The sequence below is a fragment of the Tachypleus tridentatus genome, chromosome 7 (genome assembly GCF_004210375.1).
Source record: "Tachypleus tridentatus isolate NWPU-2018 chromosome 7, ASM421037v1, whole genome shotgun sequence".
In the NCBI taxonomy this organism is placed as follows: domain Eukaryota; kingdom Metazoa; phylum Arthropoda; class Merostomata; order Xiphosura; family Limulidae; genus Tachypleus; species Tachypleus tridentatus.
The window spans coordinates 191,398,442-191,415,205 of NC_134831.1; the positions used below are offsets into that span (position 1 = coordinate 191,398,442).

A 16,764-nucleotide genomic window follows, 5' to 3' on the forward strand; every position below is an offset into this window, starting at 1 on the left:
ATAAATTACTTAATACAAATGAATACTCATGTTAAAAGCCTGAAAAGTTCTTATCCAGCTCAAGTAGTTTTATTTTTAATTTATTTTTTAAACAAATTGCTCAGTTTTTGTATAGGGGCCAGATTCTTTACATTAGGCATCTGTGACTTGTTGCTGATAAATTTACACAGTAAATGAACAGCAGAAAATTTACCTGTTTTAAAATACTATATTTAAAACAATTCAAATGTGTGCACACAAAAAAAGGTTTTTTTTAAACAACAGGCTGGTCTAGTTACTTTTAGAGTCCAAATTAATAGACAAATTATTTCTTCTTTATTCTTTATCACAACAGAATCAGTGGTAAATTCACTTATAATACCCTGTAGCTTACAACAGCTTTACCTAATTCTCTTTTATGTCAAAAGTCCACACAAGCTGGTTTAGTCACTTTAGAGCCCAATTCAAAGACAAATTATGTTTCATCTCTGTTCTAACTATGAATATGTAGAACACACCTAGATTTATTCACTACAAGTGTAAGCTCGGACTTACAATAAGTAAGAACTATTTGTGATTATCAATGTGAAAACCACGCACGATCACTCACAATGAGTATGGACTTTTAAACCCTAATTATAACTATCAATATTCACATCAAACTCAGGATTACGAATAGCATATTCTCAATTTTTACAACTTGTAACTCCTGCTTGAAAATATCTGGGCTTCACAAAGGACTGCTAATATGTTTGCAAAATTATAGACCTTTCCAGAAATACTTGTACCTACTGATGTTAAAGTAACACCAAAGGTTACTAACAGTATTTACAAGACATGTTTGTAATTAACAATGTGGAAATCATATTCAGAATTAATAATGAGCTAAGTTTTATACCTTGAAAACCTGTTTGTAACTATCAACGCTGAAATCCTACAAAAATTACAAATAATTCACACTCAATGTGACAACATACAAAACGTTGTTTTAACTACTAATGCATAAATTCAACCATCAATAACTAATAAATATTAGTTATTTTTACGTACTATAAGACCCACTTCTGATTATATATGTGAATATGCAAATGTCAGCATGAATATTATACCAAGATCATTTAGTGTACATTGAATTTGAATCCTTGTAAGTCCTGTATGTAGCTAAGAATAGGGAAATCACATGCAAAGTTACTAATTGTGTATCCTTAGTTGTGAAATCATCTAGAAATGATTGTAACTATGAATGTCAAAATAACACAATACTGTTTATGAACACTATGCACTTTTTTTAAATATGCACAACCCATATGAAAATATCATTTGTAGAATTAACACCAGGATTACTAATGATATATACTCAGTTCTAAAATATTCAAAACTTGTTTATCAATGCAAAACTCGAACTCTAGATTACTAATAGCATATGAAATAAACAATAATAATCATCAATGTGGAAAACACACAAAGAATTACTAACAGTGGATAATCACTTTTCCACCTTCCAAGATCTGATTGTAATTATAAAAGTGGAAATCCCATCCAGGATCATTAACAGTATTTTCAGTTCTATATCTTGCAAGACCTGATTATAACTATCAAAGTGGTAATCCCACAAAGAATCATTAAAAGCTAACATTTTCTATACCTAAAAATGTATTCCTAATAGAAATCTCTTTTCACATTTTAGCTACATCTGCATGCTACTAGCCTTGATCCAACTCCCACCTAATTCCACATAACATGAATTGTGCTATTGCATTATGAGGTAATTATGTGGCAAAGCCCTCCATCAGTTGTTGAGTGACACACCTCCATGTGCAATAACTACCCCTATGCATTTGCAAAGTTCATTCTTTGATGAAGCAAAGAATACAAAATGTTCCATAAGTAGGGAGGAAGAGTGCTAATGTGTCTTAAGGGTTATCTATTGGAAATACATTTTCAGGTATGCACACTTATGCTTACAGTTCTGCTTTAACTCCACACTGAAATAATAAAAAAACTGGCAAAGTTTTATCTAGATGAGCTTCCTTCTTAAAAGACCTGAAGAAAGCCCACGGAATATGACATTCGATGACAATGCTCCACAAGGGCACACATATGGGAGAACACCATTTCGTGTTGTCCAAAACATACACAACTCAAATGAACAGGCTACACTGATGGGAGAAGAACACAGGAGCATAGGTTGTGCTCACCTCAACTCTGCTCAGACGTTGGTGGCAGGTGGAAAACGTATATAATATATAGTCACCCCAACACTACTAAACAGATTATGGATGCAGACGGGTTGCACAGCATCATAGTGTATGGCCACCTAAATTCTACTAAACACTCTGGCCACTAGAGAAGAACCCAAGTGGCACATGTGGTACATATATCTATTTGTGGGGTGATCCACACTACACCAATAGTGTCACCATCATCCCACCAAAATGGTACTCAATTGTACATTGCCACAGCATATAAGTCCAATCAGAGAGAGTTCTAGATGATCCACAACTGCAGTGGCTAGGGAGCTGGTGAGCAACGAGGGCTTCCTATGCTCCATTCAATAAGAAATTAGGGTGTTCACAGTAGAGAGACCCAGAGAAAATGCCAAGACTTGCATTCATTTTCTTTTCATCTACATTGCATGATCACAATTATGTTTATATGGATTTCAGTACTGTATGAATACATGTGCTTCAAAAGCAAAAATTTCCCCAATGTCAGTGGTACAACTGAAGCAAACAAACTTTAATATATTCAAAGCATAGATTTGAAAATCATCTAAATCAAGGAATGTGACTAACAATGTTACAATAATCATTTTTCTTTGTTGCCATATCCTTCAATTTAAATAATATTCAAAAACATACAAACAAGTAAATGAAGAAAAATAGATACATACACATTTAATGATCTGTAATTACACATTAATTGTGCCATAAAATGCACTTTGAATCATTATATTTCATGTAGCAACTGAACATATGTAACAGTAACAAATGTAACAGTTAGAGATTTTAAATATAAAAACTGGTATAATAAGTACATTACTATTCAATAAAAAAACTGAACATATAATGTAAGTATCTACTAAGGCACTACATACAGGATATTCAGAAGGTGAGGGTCTCTTCAGGGTTGCATGAACACGGTGTAGAAGTGGACGAATGGTGCTTGAGAGCTGGGAATAAATGTTTCTCAATCCCTTATGCCGAAGAGACTTGTCTACAAATTTCCTATATTTTGAACTTCCACTTGATGTAGACTTAAATTTATTACATGAAAAGTTATCTAAATACTGCTTATTAAAACTGGAAATGCTGCTTTCTGGAGTGCTCAGGGGATTTCCAGAGAACACTTCAGGAGAAACTGGCACTGAGCTACAGGTACGAGATAGCTCACTGGTACTTTTGTCTGAACTACTTGTATTTGGGCTGTTGTCACCTGAGTTTACTCCTTTAAACTGAACAATCTTGGGAGAAAAAGCTCCCCCTGGTCTTGTCTTTCCAACAACAGAAGAGTACGAAGAAGTATCTTTTTCTTTATCATCATTTAAACAGCTCTCAACTTCTTGTGGATCATAACAGGGCCAGCCTACTTTCATTTTATTCTTAATTCCAAACATCTTTGCAAGCAAATTTATCTTCTGTCGAAGGTCTCTCATGATATTATACCACTGATTTAAGGTTTTGATTCTTGTAACAACTTCTACACTGTTGTAAAGTGGAACTTCTTCACCTAGTACTTTTGTGCAAGGATACAACTGTTCTACTTCATCTAGTTTTTCTAGCATCTTCTCAACCTTTTGGAATGCTTCCGTTTCTTTAATAATGCAGAACTGACACAATTCGCTCAGCGTATCACTACATTCACACTGATCATCAGTCATACTATTTATACACAAAGACTCATCGATAGACACTTGCCTTGAAAAGTTAAATGGAGATATGTGAGGTCTTCTCTGAGATATACTTTCATATGCTGACTTACAACTGCCTTCATATTTTTCCTCAAACTCATGCAAGTTTTCAAAAGAATCTTTACTGGTCATTCTTGCATCATTTGCTGATGGAAGAAAACATTCAAAGTGTGATTTTTCTAATTCTTTTTCTGTAGGGTCAGCAGAAGCCTTTTCCATTTCACTTGATTCTGTAATTGTTCTATTATCCCCTACAAGAGAACCAAATTCCTTTTGACTACAATCAACTAATTCCTTTAAAGTAGGCACACTGTCTTTTTTATCAGAGTCTTCAATACTCTCATGCTTGATCACAGCTACTTCTTCTGATGTTAACTGATTGGGAGTTTTGTCTTCAATGGAAAAGTTCAGAAGTTCTTCTAGGATCTCATGCACTACATGACGTTTTCTGGATAGAATATTATCTTGCTCAACCAATGTAACACCACTGTACCATGATTGCAGATGCAACCATAATATATCTTTGGATTCTTTTTGGTAAAGCAGTTTCTCTTGACTATCCTGAAAATATAAAAGTAGAGTTCAGCATGTATCTTATCAGTTATCATCATAGAACTGTTGGATGCTTCATGCAATTTTAAGTTTACACACAACCATTATCTTTAAAAACTTGAGAGATATGAATTGGATTTCTCTAATCTCCAAAAGTATATGCTTTGTTATAAGCTTTTCACTACAAGTAAACAATTTGGTAAAGTTTTTAAAAGTTGTTAAAGTCTTCTGTTTAGCAACTAATCATATCTAAAAATTAAATTTGTATTTATAGTTTACTTTTGATACAAATTATATAAACCTAGAGATAAATTGAAACTATACAAAACAAAGAGGATAGATAAAAATTATTTATCTCTATCATTCTTCAATGTACAACAATTAACAGTTATTCTACTTGCATTCTTTTGTTATTTAAAAAAAAAATTATTATTGAGAAAGCTAAAAATCATTTTTGTTTTTTTTACTATCCTGAAGATGGTCTATGATACATGTAAAAATATTTTTCAAGAAGCCAGTGAAAACAGTGTTTCTTACACCATTTTTTTATCTTACAAACTATTTCAAATTCAAAAATACAAGTAATTAAACAAAATATATTATTAATAACAGAATAGCTGTTTCAGAACATATACAGATTGTTGAAAAATATATAGTTATACATAAAAAATCACACAGTTAATAAAGGTGATAATTAAGAAAAAGGTAAAGACAGGAAAACGGAGAATTCAACAATGTTACAGGAGACATGGGGTCAGTCCTTTCTTACTGAAAAGATTCCAATAACAGAAAAAAGCAACAGCCAAAACCCATGACAAACAAATCTCAAATTGAAGGAGAAAAAGATATTTGTGTGGAAACAAAGCTGATCTAGACGTATCAATATGGACACATTTGCAGAAGGAGAGAATGAGAGTCATGAAGTAAGAAGGGGAAAGAATCAAGAAGAGAACAAACCTGAGTAGTGATCAGATGTATGCAACCTGGAGGATGAATAATGTGATCCACACATAAATAAACACTTAGCTCAAATTCAGGAAAGAGAAATAATCTATCAAAGTCATCATCCTAATGATCAGGTTCAAAAAGAAAACAACACACTTCAAATATATCAAAGACATTAAAAACACCATGACACATGAACTGTAGTGATAATAGTTTCTACACTTAATAAACTGCTAGTGGCCACAAAATAGGGGCAGTTTCAGCAACACTACAAGATCCTTAAGAGGAGATAACAGTCACTGTCACTTAAGAATTCATGGTCATTTTCCAATATTCACAAATTAATTTTTCTTTTTTACTTATTTTGTGGAGATATAGTTTAAAATCAAAGTTAAAACAAACTAAAAGGAAATCAAATAAATGTAACACTGTGAAAAAGCAGGATAAATCTTACAAAACTGAGTTTAAACTTACATAAATGCATTCATTAAAGACAGTGCCAAGGATAAAAACAAAGTGGATTTCAAAGGTAAGCTCTTATAATGATCTACTGTATATGGAAAATGTGTTGCTCTTCCACTGAGGGTGGAATAATGTCAAATGATGTTTTAGAGCTTAACTACTTCAGTTCCTGTTATGCATCTTAAGTAGTTCATAGCTCAAGGCTGATGGCATGTGAATCCTCTTGAAGATGATGTGCAAGAAATATATACACTATGTGAAGAGAGGTAAGTATTTTACCTCAAAAGAAGAAAATCCCCAAGTTGGGAGGAGAGATTCAATGGATAGAAGAACTATAGAAGAGAAGGGATTTCACCTACAGGTCACTGTGAAATCTGCAGAGGAAGTAGCAATTGACAGTCAATTAGAAGAAAAGACAAAAACCTGGAATAATGCAACAATCAGATAATGGAAGGAAGAAGAGGGAAAATAAATCTTGTGAGTTGAGGTGCACACAATAATCTCTGCAAGAATTAAGTGAAATAACAGAAATGTCACACACTCAACTCATCAGAATAGCTAAGGACAAAGAAGTGTGATCCTTATCAATGATAAAAGAACCAGAAGCAAACATGTTGTTGTTGGAGCTGATCAAAGACATCCAAACACAAGGTAAGCTCAGCAGAAGTTTTAGAATCAGGAGACCACAAGTTCTGGATCTGAGATGAAGAAAGTAGAATATAACCAACCAAAATATACAATGGTGGTGAAGTTACAGTGACAGCAACTCCAGTCACCATGTCATCATTTAAAGAAAACATGACAACTCTTTTGGAGCTCAAGTGGTTCTGAAGGAGAAACCTCAAAATTGATACACCTGATCCAAGTCTGGACCTCAAGAGGTACCAAAAACAGATATGAGAAATTGTATTCACTAAAATCCACATAAGTTACTTCATGGAAAGTAGTAATATTATTGGTACTATTACTGTTTTTTTAAAGGAGTTTATTGCCCACAGTACTATGGTTTAAGCCTTTTTTTACTGATTATATTAAGAGTATTTCTCAAAACCTAAACACTAGTTAAAGATGATGGGGAATAATACTGCCAGAGAAACCCTATCACATACTCTGAAAAATCTGTTCCAAAAAATAGTTTGATTAAGAAAAATTATTAAATTAATGTAGGAAACGAAAATAATTTATATCAGGAGCTTTAACCAAATTTTTTTTTCCTTTTCTCAATAAAAAATGAATGAAAGAAAGGTTGGTCGTTTGATTGGAATTTATTGGCACAAAGCAACTAGGCTATCTAAGCCAAACAACTGGTAAAAAATCTAACAATAAAATTATTCTAAAACATAAAAATAGAATTAAAATGAAATAATGTTCAAAATTATGATAAAAGATTTAAATAGAATTAAAAAGGCCAATGAATATTAACACAAGATAAAGCGGACCAGCCACTGTTAGGTATCCACAAGAACAGGGTAAAAACTAGCAGAAAGTGATTCCAGAGCCAGTAGAGAGCTAAGAGACAATGTAAATAGTGCAACTGGGGTACTGCATTGCTCTTTTATGTAATCCAGGGCAAGAAAAATGGCATACAACTAAGCAGTGAATAAAGAAAATGTGAAGAGGATCCTGTGAGCAAGCACCAAGTTACAACAAACCACGGCAGATCACATAGTCACGATTTCAAACCATCCATATAAGCAGGAATAGATGAATGGTTTGAGAGATGTTCAGCAACAAGAATATGGTACTTCCAATTGAGAGTATCTGCCTTTTTAAAAGGACTCAAAGATCATAGGTTGGGATGGTAATAAGTCATTGTGGGATGGACTGATCAGTGGAGACAGAAATGTCATCCACAGACAGATCCAATTCTTATAGCTGCACTACATGCAAAAGAAGTTATAAGGATGAATGGCAGACAAAATGACCAAAACCCACTGAAAAAGGAAGACACAACCATAGGTCCTGTTTGCATATGTATAAATTATTGAAGTTTTGACACATTAACTGGTACACATTGCTGTTGCTGTACTTTTCAATATGTATATCTGTTGACAAATTATTTCAGTCTATACCTGATGATGGCTTTATTGGGGAATCTATAGTCATTAATAGATAAAGTAAAGTATTGGTGAATTGTATATTTGTTTTCAGTTGTTTTCATTATTTCTGTAATTATGGAGTTTCATCAAGTACTGACAATTTCAAGAACTGAATATATTATGATCTTTATGTAATTAATTTTTAGAAAGGTATTATTAAGTTTAACCAATATAACCTACCCATAACTTGCTTCTTTTCATCCATTAAACCAAAGGCAATATCTGCTGATAGGATTGAAGATAAGGTCTAACTTGTAGTTACTTGTCATCAATAGCTTAGAATATGATAAATTTGAATCCACAGTCAAGACACTTTTATAGATTTACAATTATATCTTAACAACATAAGCTGTTCTTGCAACAAGGTTTTCAAGAATATACACTACTGCCTTTCCTTTGTTCTCTTAACAGTAATTAATTTTTAGTCCTAATGATAAGCTCACCTTTAATGAGCAAAAACTAAAGTGTTATTTCATGGTGTATACATGAATTTCCCCAGTACAAAAAAAAAATCCCTTCTGATATATTTGAACTGTTTGTCTTTTTTTTACTAAGAAACTTTAAGAACTGAATGAAAGTCATGACACATGGGCTAGGATTTACTATTATTTCATCAAATACCTGGACCCAACAATTATAAAAATGAATTATAAATTTAAATATCATAACTAGTAATAATAAAGTATATCAGTGCAAATTTGTAGAGTCAAGTATTTTAAGTCAGAATTTCCCTACACTGAAAATGTATTTCAGATAAATAACTTCCTCACAAAATAGCTTTTCTCAACTATTATTGCCTTCTATCGGCAAAAAGTTTCAACACATTCTGCTAATCTTCTACCTCCCACTTCTACATACCCACATGCAAATGATCATGTAGCAGCTTTCCACCAATAGGAGCACAACACCATTCCTACCATAACCAATGCTCCCTTCATATCTGCACTTGTTAATCACTGGAAGTAGGTAGGCTGGGTTTAACACAGTCCTCCCTGGTCCACCATCCTGGCAGCTAGGAACTAGAAGGGAGGAAACAAAATAGAGAGTCTGGAGGTCTGCATCACTGAAGATAGTGAGGTGGGTGACTTCAATATCCTATTTTGAAAAGCAGATCTACCATGTTGACAGGGCCAATCAGCCAAACCCTGGTGGCATTTGGAATTTTACATCAGGTTTAGAAAAGGAGAAGTCTCAATGCCACGGAGCATCAGAAATGGGCAGCAATCTCTGTCTGCTTTACACGTTATTCTGTCAGTGTACAGTCTGGGACAAAAACATTTATAAAAACTACCAGCAGTCCTATGGAACACCCTATCTCTACAGTGTACATAACCCAAACCTGCAACACAATATTTCAGTCACAGATAACAATAAAATGGAGACACACAACTAAATATCTGTCAGCATCTGGAATTATACAGCAGGTCTATGGAAGAAAGGGCTAGAACATAATTGACATTGAGCATGATTGGCATAATGGATAGTGCAAGTTTTCAAAAAAAACAACAAACATTATACTTGCTCAGGCACCACTTGTCAGAGTGGAATACACAATATTCTTGCAAAAATGCCACAGAAAAATTTTTAAAAAATTGAAAGAAAAAAAAAGCAATTTCTCACAATATCAAAACAGGAAAATTTAAATAAACAATTAAAAAACTAAGTCAACGGTAAAACTGAAAATGTTAATCACAAGCAAAAACCAGCATGTCTATATAATACGACAGCCAATTAAAAAGTGATTAAAGAGATATGTGAAAAAGGCACTGGTGATAACATGAGTGGTGTCATGATTCTACTGGTGGAGAGCTGCTGCATAATCACTTGCATGTAGATATGCAAAAGTTGGAGGAAAGAGGCTTGTGGTGAGTGTTGAAGCTTTGAACTGACAGATGGCAGTACTAGACAAGAAAAGCTATTTTGTGAGGAGGGGTAAGATCTCATACCAGAATTAAGGTACAATATCTTCCACTTTGTCCATTCCTATTAATTCCCCCCTGCTTCATAGACCCTCCCACCAGTTTTTTTATTACTGGGTTTGTGATTATGAATACATGTTCATTTTTTCATAACTTATTTCCCTTTTTACACTTTTGCATTGTTAGTCTGGTATATAAATTTAGGTTTAAACTTCCTTAGATGATTTAAAATTATTGAGATTATAAACAACTACTGATAATAGCCAGGGTACATAACTGATGAATTAATGTATTCAAATCACAAGTTCTGGTTTGAGGATACTGCATACTCCTAGTTGGACCAATAAGTAGAATAATCTGCATTATTCAAAAAGTTGCTAATAACTTTTTTCATGAAAATTTATTTTAGCTAGGTACTTACTTTGCTGCATCACTAAGAGCTATTACCTTGTGCACAGCTGCAATGGAATTTCCTACTTATGTGTCAAGCCTTAAACAAACTCCCACTACTCAATGTGTCTTCTGTACTGTATCAGCCTATGATCCAATCTCAGTATGAAGGAGATAAACTTCCCTATGCAGAATTCTCCAAAACTGCTAGTACACAATTATAGGTTCATTTCTGACAAGGCAAACAAAATGCACTAGAAGTGGGAAAGAAAGATGGAAGGTAGTGCAGAAATATAGCTGTATGAGATACATTTTCAAGCAAGTAAAATGATAATTTCAGAAATGTAACTTACCTCTTTGCACCAGCTTGAATCCTACACTACAAATGGTGGAGGAGATAGTGTTCATAAATTACAAAGATGAACTCCTCTTTGAAATACCAACAAAAAGGGTGCAACTTACACAAGATATCTTGTGGAACAGAACCCAGATGAAGACAGCATCTTTCTCAAGCAAACAATACTCTTCAAATGATAGTTTTTTTGTTATTGAGTAAGTACAGCAAAGGAAAACACAGGAATGTTGGATACAAATCTAAAGAGGTTATAATTTCATCATATAGGTCAATGGTTAGGGCATATATGGAGTACTGCATTCAGTCTTGGGCTTCTTGCCTCAGGAAAGACATTGAATTGTTGGAAAGGGTTCAGAGAAGGGTTATTAAAATGGTGTGTGGGATGGAGGGAATAACATACAAGGCTAGATTAAGATTCTTAAAACTGTTTTTTCTTGAGAAAACAGAGTTAGAGGGGACTTGGTTGAAGTATTTAAGGTTGTAATGGGAATTCATAATGTTGATGCCTCAACGTTTTTCATTCTAAACAGCAATAATTATAGAATTATAGGTCAGCTGAGACAATTTTATTTTTAAAATAGGGTGTTTAGCATATGAAATTGATTGCCTTTTGATGTCGTGGAGGCAGTAGATTTAAGTGAGCTTAAAAGAAAATTTGATAGATACATGAATGATAAGGGCTGAGTTGTTTTTTCTTCTTTAAGTTATTAACTTAACAGTTTTAGTTTGGCTTAGAGGAAGGGACAGTTGAGATGGGCCAACAAGTCCTTTGTTGTCTCTAAATATTATATTATAGCATGTTACACTAAGGTGGACAGAATTAGAATACATAATGTGGCTAGGGCTATAGATCATTCTGTCTTAGTCAAATACAGTAAACTCTCATTGTTTCGAAGTCGCTAGAACCAAATATATCACTTGTATCGAAGTTGTTGACTGGTCCAGCCAACTGTCCATATAAATACATAGTAACAAAAGCCCCTTGAACCGAACTGCATGTATCGAAGTGTCGGCTTGTAACGTTGTATAATTATAGTCCCTAGGGTGTGAAAAGCATCAATATTACATCCTTTGTATCGAACCAGGTACGAAGATATTTATTTTTCTCTTCTTCCCTAAATTAATTGTCACCGCTGCCGGCTGCCGACCACCCGCTACGCCGCTAGCAAGTGCAATTAGTCAGTCTCCACGCAACAATGTGTGGTGCCACCATCAAAATCTTACACTTGAGAAATAGCAGACTGCAGATGGGGTAGTAGATTAGCCTAGCAATGTTTTTACAACAATTATGGTCAATAACACTTTAACCCCTGCCCGTCCCAACTCACCCGCCCTCCCAGCAAAAATTAGCTTAGACATAAAATTTTCAGATTATGGCTTGAGTAGATTATGCGTGGGCAGCCTGCATGCTGTGGCCTATAAAAGGCTAATCACAGTCGAATTAAACAGATCATTAATCATTGATCATGGCAAAGCACAAGCTTGTATCGATAGAAACTAAAATTGCAGTAATAGAAGAAGTTGAAAAAAAAAGTTAAAACAAAAACAGAAATAGCAAAAGCATTTGATGTGCCTCTGAACACTTTGTCAACATGGTTGAAAAATAAAGAGGCCATATTGTCTTCTCGAGACAACTTTTATCCCAATAGAAAACGCATGCGAACTGCAAAACATTCTGACCTAGAAGTGGCATTGCTTCTGTGGTTCAAAAAATGCTAGATCAGAGAATGTTCCTATCTCTGGGCCTGTTATGCAAGCAAAGGCAAAAAAACTTGCTGATCAAATGGGAATCACTGACTTTTGCATGAGTGATGGGTGGTTAACCCGATTCAAAAAAAGACACGACATTCAATTTCGTACGATCTGTGGTGAGTCTGGTAGTGTAGAACCAGAGCAAACAAACCAGTGGACATCAACAACACTGCCACGCCTGCTAGAAAACTACAGCCCACGGAATGTCTTCAACACAGATGAGTCTGGCTTATTTTTTAAACTTCTGCCAGACAAGTCTCTTGTTATCAAGGGAGACTCCTGTGACGGCGGGAAGCGAGCGAAGGAGCGGCTGTCTGTTTTGGTATGCGCCAATATGAACGGCACCGAGAAGCTTCCTTTACTTGTCATAGGTGAGTGTCAAGAGCAGGTAAAAATATTTTCCTGTATTTTCTATAGAAGTTGTTATTTTATGATTTTCTTCAGATTATTGACATGTAAATGTTTCATTTTTAATTTCAAGACATTAACCATGTACATTTTCTTTCTTTTTTTTTAGGAAAGGCAGCAAAACCGCGTTGCTTCAAAGACGTCAAAACCCTCCCAACACCATACAAAGCCAAAAAAGCGAGCTTTGATGACATCAGATCTATTCACCAAGTGGCTGAGAGAACTTGACCGAAAGTTTCTGCTGCAGAAAAGAAAGGTCCTTATGATAATTGACAACTGCCCTGCCCACTCCAACCCCACTGGACTTAAGGCCATCAAGCTGGTGTTCCTGCCTCCCAATACCACAAGCAAGACAGCCCATGGAACAAGGCATCATCGCCAATCTAAAACATCATTACTGCACCCTACTGCTACAGTGTCTTATTGATTCAATAGACAATAAAAGTGTTTTCACTGTGACTGTGCTTGAACCCATGCAACTGCTACGTTCTACCTGGTCATTGGTAAAGTAATCAACCATAGCCAGTTGCTTCAGAACTTGTGGCTTCTCCTCTCCAGAGCCAGCAGAAAACAGTGAGGACCCCGAGGATGACATACCATTGGCCCAGCTCTTGACACGGCTGAATGACACTGGGTTTACGGTGGATGGCACAGCAGAGGACTACGAGACTGCTGATAATGATCTGATCACTAGCGCGCCCCTGACAGACAGTGATATTATGGCCATGGTGCAAAATAAACAGACACCAGAAAATGACGGTGAAAGTGAAGATGACGACAATGAGGAACCCCCCCATCCCAACACATTCTGCAGCTCGTGAGATGTGCCTGTAACTTCAGAGATATCTTGAACACCAGGCTAACGCAGGACAGTTTATCTCTCAATTAAACATGATGGAGCGTTTTGTGATTAAGTGCCAGAGGGACAGCAGTTCGCAAAAAAGCATTGTGCAATATTTCAAGTGACTCCAGTTAGACGTTCTTGTTGGTGTTTGTATCCTGTACATTATAATTACATATGTCTATATTATGAATGTTATTTTTTTTTGACGTTTTTTTTACAAGTGCTGTTAATTGTCCTTTTGAATTTCATTAAATGTGTTTTAAGTGTTTACACACGTGTGACTTCTGAGTCTTTAATCCAATTACCGGTACTACAACAGCCGTCAGTTATAGGGCCTACCATTACCAGACTTGGCTAGTGAATGAAAAAAAAAATCCTTTTTAACAAACTTCTTTTGTAACAAACAATTCTCTTTAGTCCCTATGACTTTGTTACAACGAGAGTTTACTGTACTCAAATGAGATAGACATTATAATTACAAATTGAGGGAGAAGTGGTCCTCATCTGTGTCCTATCTGGACAGACATATTTACCAGCAACTGACTGGAAGATACTATAACAAGGTGTCCTGTAATATATTTCCAGGATAAAAATCCAGCCATACATTTCAAATAAATGGTCAGCCCAACCACTTCTTTACCAAAGGGAAGGCACTACTCATATAGAAAACTCTCCATATCAACATTCCTAATGATTTGGGACCATAGAATTAAGGGTTTCCTGTGTTTCAAAAAAGATTCATTGGAAAGTGGCTACCCATTGACAAGCAGTGTAACAGGCTACTACAACTTAACATGGCAAGTGCAAGCCAAATATAAGAGTAGAACTACAAATACACCTAATGCTGATTTTTTTTTTTTTTTTTGTAAATGTTTCAGCAATGATTATGTTTAATCTGTGGATATATGTCACTAAAAAGCCTTTCATAAAATCCCACTTTAATAACTGGCTCTATGAAGAGGCATATGGATTTAATGTGTCCTGTACTCTCCTTCATGACATGTTTTGAGTAAGTACTGTATTCCTTGTGAGAAAACATCAATCATTCAGTTGGATCCAATGACACCAAACATAAGAAATGTAGAGTCTACTAGCACATAAGTTTTTTCTGTGTATACGTATGCTTTACCTTCTACTTTTTTATGCTGCTTAATGATAATGGTAGGAATGACACAATCAAGATGATATCAACAAATGCAAGAGGGACAAAGAACAAAGCATCAGTATAGGACTTGCAAAAAACAAACAGGCTTAGTTCATAATACTAGGACCTCTGGGTAGGCAAAAGAATGGCAACTGTAGGGAGGCAAAAAGCAGAGGTATATAACAGTGGTAAGTGATGTAAACATTGGGAAGATGAATGTGTTAAATTTTCACATAACCAGCCTGCAAAATATCCACCAAAAGTCAACATCAAAGAGATGTAAGAGGCTGTGATATGCCTAATCTGATAGAAGATGACATTAAAAAAAAGTGGTCATTCACACTTACTCAAGAAGGAATATGCCTGATAGATAAGCTGATAAGTCAAATCAATTAAAGTGGAAGGAAATAAGCCCATAGAGGAGGTAAGGCCTGGGAGAATCAGACAATGATGGTGTCCATGAAAGGGGGGTTAGTCAAAGTGGGATAGTATGGACAGCCTTAATTAGACATAAAAGATGACTGTAAATGAAATTATAACACAATGAGAAATCAGAAGAGATAAAAGTGGAAGAAAAAACAACTGATCACCCTTCTGAGCAGTTCAAGTCTTAGGTTTGTTTCTTTGTTTTTTTGAATTTCACGCAAAGCTACTTGAGGGCTATCAGCACTAGCTGTCCCTAATTTGGCAGTGTAAGACTAGAGGGAAGGCAGCTAGTCATCACCACCCACTGCCAACTCTTGGGTTACTCTTTTACCAATGAATAGTGAGATTGACCGTCACATTATAATGCCCCCACAGCTGAAAGGGTGAGCATTTTTGATGCAACAAGGATTCGAACCCGTGACCCTCGGATTACGAGTCAAACGCCTTAACACACTTGGCCATGCCGAAACCCAAGTCTTAGGAAGAAGATATAAACAACGAATTAATGTCCAAACAATGATTATCACAATTATGTAGAAGGAAGAAACAAGACAAAACAAAAGAAAATGTGCTGGGCAAGAAGCAAAAAAGTATGGATACCACAATTAAATAATGGACAATTAGTGAAACAGGTAGAACTTTGATGAAAAACAGGTAAGGCATAAGTCCTGAAAGTGAGTACATACCTTTTGGTTGATGTAAGATAAAATCATAAGGGATCATAAAGATATGACCTGACAACTGCAATCAAAGATTTTGGCCAGCCCAAAAAACTACAAATGTCTACAGAATGTCAACAAGCAGAGACTGCAGCAATAAAGAAAAGAGAATAAGAGGTGTTAAGATACCCCAATCAGAAAGGAAGGCATTGTAAAGATGAAATGTATTGGGATGGAATATTCTAGTTCATATTGGAGAAATCCAGCCACCATGATTAATATGAGGGCAGAAAAAGGATCCCAGGACATGTCCTCTAGAGCCAATTGAAGGAGACTTGTATGCACAAGGACTCCAAAAGAAAGAAAATCTGCAGGAGAAGAAAGGTGAAAGGACTTCAGTAACAAAATCTCCACGGAATGAAGACTCAAGAATATTGGCAGAGCACAGTCAGTATAAGAACCAAGTAAACACCCAGGAAGATTTTGAAAACACGGAGAATCAGAAGAAGATATGTTAAATGAGAAAGAGAACATGGAGTACAAAAAGCATAGATAGAACTGTAGAAATAACTCACATTACAAAAAGGTTGTCAGTAAAGGGAGACTACAGGTATGGAAGGAGGGGAAAGATGGCACAAAACACTGTAGGGCCAAGCATCAGCTTTAAGCTGGAGTCTCAATGGCCCACCTAGAAAGATGGGGCTAAAAGATAAGAGAAAATAAAATGAGGAACAGGAGAAGGGGTACACCCATGAGACTCTCAAAGTTGAGTAGCCTACAAATGTATGAAGACAAGAATGATGTCCAAAATGGAAGTGTGGCAAAAAGAGCCCCATATATTTATGTAAAAGCAGTCTAATAATTATAATATACAAATAAAATATGCAGAAAATCACATACCTGAGTTAAGAGTGTAGTGA

At 35.3% G+C, this 16,764-nt stretch overlaps 1 protein-coding gene across 5 annotated transcripts in view; it reads right to left on the reverse strand.

Annotated features, from left to right (window-relative positions):
- LOC143257556 (mitogen-activated protein kinase kinase kinase 4-like) overlaps nt 1–16,764 on the reverse strand; it is a 129,542-nt gene that overhangs the window by 102,082 nt on the left and 10,696 nt on the right. For all 5 annotated transcript variants that reach the window (XR_013031927.1, XM_076516411.1, XM_076516410.1 and 2 more), the window contains exon 4: nt 3,077–4,450. Coding sequence is in view for 4 of the 5 variants with exons in the window: in XM_076516411.1 (XP_076372526.1) it covers nt 3,077–4,450 (1,374 nt within the window). In the remaining variant the exon portion in view is untranslated. The remainder of the gene's footprint in view (nt 1–3,076; nt 4,451–16,764) is intronic.